At 39.4% G+C, this 5,680-nt stretch overlaps 1 protein-coding gene across 2 annotated transcripts; it reads left to right on the top strand.

Annotated features, from left to right (window-relative positions):
- The first annotated feature begins 1,832 nt into the window (after positions 1–1,832).
- Positions 1,833–5,680, top strand: psmc1b (proteasome 26S subunit, ATPase 1b). Of its 2 annotated transcripts, none has more exons than XM_008312760.3 (11): positions 1,833–1,891; positions 2,396–2,449; positions 2,662–2,758; positions 2,841–2,965; positions 3,046–3,231; positions 3,355–3,483; positions 3,654–3,750; positions 3,935–4,124; positions 4,222–4,373; positions 4,591–4,745; positions 5,339–5,680. In XM_008312760.3, the coding sequence occupies exons 1-11, from the start codon at positions 1,889–1,891 to the stop codon at positions 5,471–5,473; spliced, it is 1,323 nt and encodes a 440-aa protein (XP_008310982.1). In that variant the 5' UTR covers positions 1,833–1,888; the 3' UTR covers positions 5,474–5,680. The 2 variants fall into 2 exon arrangements, with proteins under 2 accessions (XP_008310982.1, XP_008310983.1); XM_008312761.3 differs by lacking the exon at positions 1,833–1,891 and adding an exon at positions 1,922–2,186 and having other exon boundaries at positions 5,339–5,473.

The raw sequence follows: 5,680 nt of genomic DNA, 5'->3' as shown, positions 1-5,680 counted from the left end.
GCGAAGGAGAGGATGAGCAGATAATAATATCTGTGAACAATGGCTTGTGTTCTTGTCTCTTTTTTTTCCCTTTTGGTGCAAGCTCAATCAAATGAAACACGCTGGGGTGTAGGTGTGTGTGTGTTAGAGGGGAAAATGGAGAGACACCGACATGAAGAGACTTTTATTGAAGCTCTCTTTCATGCCATTTCATCTCCCTTTGAATTACTGTCCAAACAACACTGTGTCTGTGTGGTGGGTGTTAACTTGCTGCAAGAGAATAATAATAATATTGAGGTTTTTTGTTTTTTTTAAATTTATTGTACTTGTGGTTCTGTATCAGACACACAGTAAGCACATTAGACTGGATTTAACTACTGCCATGCATCAGTGGCTGTCACAGAGCGGCCCTGCACATGTTCGAACACGAAGATTACATTGACAAAGCTAATTACGTTAATGAATTAATTATGATGGCAGGAATGTATTGTCAGTGTTGTTTGCATAATTATTGGTTCATCATGTGCAGGAGTGTGACAGCAGCAGGGAAGACAATTAAATAGCGTGCGTGAAAATGTGTGCGATGCTAAAAAAAAAACACACGACACGCAAAGCCCAAAATACATTTCGACAAAGTAAACTTTTGAGTCTCACACTTTATCCCTTTGTCACGACAGCTGTGACTGATTGCATGGTTGTGTTGAAAGTGAATGATTTGTTGTTCAGACAGACAAGGGAGGCTGAAATGTTATTCACCATAGAAACAACAGATATTTGACATTTGAATTAAAAAATAAATAGCAGTAGTTGCTCAGGTGGTAAGATGACTTCAAGTACATGTAAAGAGCCAGTTTACTGCCAAATGACTGGGAAACTACTGCCAGCAGGTGAAGTGGAAAGATAGCCTGAATAATGTGGGGTAAAAAAAAAAAAAGACTTACCAGAAGACTACTTGTCACATTATGCAGAACAAGGAAGCAGGCAGGACACAAATGCAGTCCTCAGGAAGACCTGGATGAGCTGCAATAATCACAGGAACCACAAGCAGCAGCAATTGAATGAGGGGCCACAAGAACAATATGCAAATGATGAAAGAGACAGAGAGGGGGGTATAAACCCAGGGCAACAGGTGTGACGAGTGAACACTAACGAGGCAAAGCCAATAGAAAAATTAAAACTGCCAGAAAGAAAACATTAAAGAACAGCAACATATTCAGAGATTGAATAGTATAGGCAATAAATGCATCGTCACACACACACACACACACACACAATCTCACTCACTACAGAAAAAATTGAGCAGATATGCAGCATCTCAATATTAAATATCTATGACTACAGTTTACAAACCACTTTAAACTCTTTAGGCCCAGGTTTTGGTGACTAATATTATTACCTTGTAAGTGTTAAGCAGACACTGTCTTTAATAACAGTAATAATAATAATAAATATAATAATACATATTATAATAAACATAATAATACTACTGAGAGGGTGGGGGACTGGGGGGGGTGGGGGGTTATAAACCCAGGGCAACAGGTGTGATGAGACCAATCACAATAAACTAAAACTATGAGGAAAAAAGACATCACCAAGACACCAAAGGAGGGCTGAGAGAAAAACAGAAACGAAGCATAGTCTCAAACACACAGGATGTCACTCTTTAACACAAAAGTCTTTACAGTTTACAAACCACTTTAAACTCTTTAGGTTTTGGTCCCTAATATTATTATCTTGTTAGTCTCTAATAACAGTAAAATAATAATAATAATAATAATAATAATAATAATAATAATAATAAAACTGAATTTTTACGTCGTTTAATAACGTTTGCAGTCTTTTGCTCTTCGTAATATTGTCCTTTAGCGTTGCCGTACTTGCTGGCGTCATTGTAAAGCGACAAATAACTATGGTAAGTGAGCAAGCAATTTTTTGCGACAGCTCGTTTATCTGTTATACTTACTGCTTTCGTTCACCAATATAATGTAGTGCAGATACTCTGTCTTTGTTGGTCGATCTTTCTCTAACTTGTAGCTGCCTTTGTGGTTTTATACGTTGTCTCCATTATATTTACAAGTACACAACAGCCTGGTAGCGGACGATTAGCATCGTTAGCTTTTTCCTCGGTTAGCTGCTTCGATAACTTTGCTCCGTTAATCAAGTCATTCGCCGGATCGAGGCATTTGTCACGCTCATAGTTATCAATGGTGATGTTCTTTCATTCATTTGTGGACGGTTATTTCACTGATTCTTTTGTTTTTTTAAGAAAACAACAATAGACTGCTATGTTTGGTTCACGGTGACGTTAGCAATCTTCCTTGTAAACAACCAAGCTAACTATTCAGTGTAAAAGATACCATGAATTGACATGTTTGTTTTAATTACCTTCAATTAACCTGTCTACATTTGATTTAAGGGTCAAAACCAGAGCGGGGGTCACGGTCCGGGAGGAGGCAAGAAGGATGACAAGGTGAGAGTGACACAGCTTTAGATAGCCATTGTCTGAACATGCGCTGTAAACAGTGATATGTAGGACTGCTCAAATGTTATAATGGTATAAATGTTACACGGTGTCGAGTGATTGTTTCTAATGGGACAGGTTTTTATAATTTTTTTTTTAAGTCCTTCTGCATTTTGGGAATAGGGTTCTTACAGTATAACTTCTAATGTTTTCTGTGGAAGGATAAGAAAAAGAAGTATGAGCCTCCTATTCCCACGAGGGTTGGAAAGAAGAAGAAGAAGACCAAGGGACCAGATGCTGCCAGTAAACTACCATTAGGTAAGCACTGAATAATACAAGGAAACATGTCCTCCATGTACATATGTTTCCTCAGTATGATATTTATATGCTGTTTTTCCAGTCACCCCTCACACTCAGTGCCGTCTGAAGCTGCTGAAGCAGGAGCGGATCAAAGACTACCTACTGATGGAGGAGGAGTTCATCAGAAACCAGGAGCAGATGAAGCCACTGGAAGAGAAACAGGAGGTCAGACATGGTGCCTTCCTGCTATATGTTTTATTTTTGATTGATAAAGAATGCTAAATTCTCCTTTTTTTTACCAACAGGAGGAGAGGTCAAAGGTAGATGACCTGAGGGGGACACCCATGTCTGTGGGCACCCTAGAAGAAATTATAGACGACAACCATTCAATTGTTTCTACATCAGTTGGATCCGAGCACTATGTCAGTATCCTGTCTTTTGTGGATAAAGATTTGCTGGAGCCAGGCTGTTCTGTCTTACTGAACCATAAGGTAATATTTAAATCACAGGCCTTTTTTTAGTATTAGCTCTTCTCAATAAAATAACACAATGTTACTAATAAGTTTGTGATTTCACAATGACTGAGTTCCATTTTCTATGTCTATTTGATGAAGGTTCATGCTGTAATTGGAGTGCTTATGGACGACACTGACCCCTTAGTAACGGTGATGAAGGTAGAAAAAGCTCCACAAGAAACCTATGCTGACATTGGAGGACTGGACAATCAGATCCAGGAAATCAAGGTACATGAGCTTAAAAAAATGCAAGGAAATTAAACATGTGTTTTTAAAGATTCCCTCTATTGTGACCAGATTAAGTAGCAACCCATGTTCCTGCCTGCATCATGATTTTACCTGTAGATGTTGTTGTTTCAAGTACGATTTATAATGCTTTTTTCTGGTATATTCTTTAGGAGTCAGTGGAGCTGCCTCTCACACACCCAGAGTATTATGAAGAAATGGGTATTAAGCCTCCCAAGGGTGTCATTTTGTATGGACCACCTGGCACAGGTAACTTTAAGTAGACTTTTTACTACAGTAGTTCTTAGAGCAAAAAACGGTCATACAGTGACATTTTTGACAATTGTCTTTCCCTCTCGGCTAAAACTGAAAGCAAAGAACCATACATCATACTACCCGTACAATAACATTGTACAACACTTTAAGATGTTAATCTAATGCTTTGTGGTTATAGGAAAAACATTACTGGCCAAGGCTGTGGCCAATCAGACTTCAGCCACCTTTTTGCGTGTGGTTGGGTCAGAGCTGATCCAGAAGTACCTTGGAGATGGGCCTAAGCTGGTCAGGGAACTCTTCAGGGTAGCAGAAGAACACGCACCCTCTATTGTCTTCATTGATGAAATTGATGCCATTGGAACAAAGAGGTGTGCTTTTAGAAGTTCGGCATCTTTAGTCATTAAAAAATAAATTGACAATAACAAAAAGTGTGTCAATATAAATGTCCTCATATGTGTGATGCAGGTATGACTCCAACTCTGGGGGTGAGAGGGAAATCCAAAGGACAATGCTGGAGCTGCTGACCCAACTGGATGGTTTTGACTCACGTGGAGATGTAAAAGTTATCATGGCCACAAATCGGATAGAAACCCTGGACCCAGCCCTCATCAGGCCCGGTCAGTAGGAGTCTAAACTAACTAGACAAAAAGTACCAAATGTAATAATTTCCACTTACTACATCATTAAAATGGCGGGATGATTTTAATGATATCAAATTGATTTGGCATTGTTGAATTTTTCTTATTCAAATTTCTTAATATATATTAGGTATAAGAAACCTTGTAAACCTTTTCATACAGCTACTCACTCTTTTTCTCCTCTTTGTTACTTCAGGGAGAATTGACCGAAAGATCGAGTTTCCTTTGCCAGATGAGAAAACCAAAAGAAGGATCTTCCAGATCCACACCAGCCGCATGACAGTAGCAGATGATGTCACCCTGGATGACCTCATCCTGGCTAAGGATGATCTATCAGGAGCAGACATCAAGGTAAGAGTGAGATAAAGGATTCTTATCACCAAAACTGTCTTTGTTTTCCACCTGCTGCAGCAGCCAAACATAAACTTAGAAGCTATGTAATTATAAGGCCTATAATTTAAGACTTGTTCCAGTCATTGTTGTTTTCAGAATCGTATTAACAAGAGTTTGTAAGGCTGCAGAATGTAAATGACCTGGATCTAAATATCGCAGGCTTGTGTGACTGTGTGCTCACAAGGTGTCAGTAGTGAGCAGCAAAGCAGAAAAAAAAATCCAGGTGAAGTTGTCTTTGTAGGACACCTGACAATTAGCTTTTTATGTCTCTGACACAGTCTGTCCCCACGTGGGCCGATACAGAATTTAGTCAAAGCTTACAATGAACAAAGAAGCAAACAGTTTTATGTTAAAACGGCCTTTGTCATAACTTATAAGTCACTGCTGTAGAACTTGGTGCATCCCTAATAATACAACTAAATGGGTGGAGGCCTTTTATAATGCCACATTTTGGTTTACATTGCAGTAGAATGAGCCCACACTTTAAAACAGTACATAAAGTCATTGAGAGTGCACATCACATGTTTCTGTCCCCTCTGTGTGTCCTCCAGGCCATCTGCACAGAAGCGGGACTCATGGCTCTGCGGGAACGCCGCATGAAAGTCACGAATGAAGACTTCAAGAAATCCAAGGAAAATGTCCTGTACAAGAAGCAAGAGGGCACACCCGAGGGTCTCTACCTCTAACATTCAAACTGTTGGTTCTCCCACCCCCTTAATCTCACCCTTGTGTGTCCCTGTGTGAAAGAGAAGAGGCAGCAGCTGATTTTGTGTATTCTCCCAGAGAGAGAGTTTTGATATATTTTGTGCATGTCTTGTCTGACTTATCCCACTCTCCCGGTTACCTGTATTTGCTCAAGATATTAAATAAATTGCCAAAAAAACAAAGACAAA

Source organism: Cynoglossus semilaevis, chromosome 7, assembly GCF_000523025.1.
Source record: "Cynoglossus semilaevis isolate Cse_v1.0 chromosome 7, Cse_v1.0, whole genome shotgun sequence".
Taxonomy (NCBI): Eukaryota; Metazoa; Chordata; class Actinopteri; order Pleuronectiformes; family Cynoglossidae; genus Cynoglossus; species Cynoglossus semilaevis.
This window is presented reverse-complemented; position numbering and strand designations above follow the sequence as displayed.

Excerpts from the sequence above, each read along its gene's own strand:
- psmc1b (XM_008312760.3), top strand. Across the intron at positions 2,450-2,661 it reads GAGGCAAGAAGGATGACAAG|GATAAGAAAAAGAAGTATGA; the intron begins GTGAGAGTGACA and ends TTTCTGTGGAAG. Across the intron at positions 4,746-5,338 it reads TATCAGGAGCAGACATCAAG|GCCATCTGCACAGAAGCGGG; the intron begins GTAAGAGTGAGA and ends TGTGTCCTCCAG.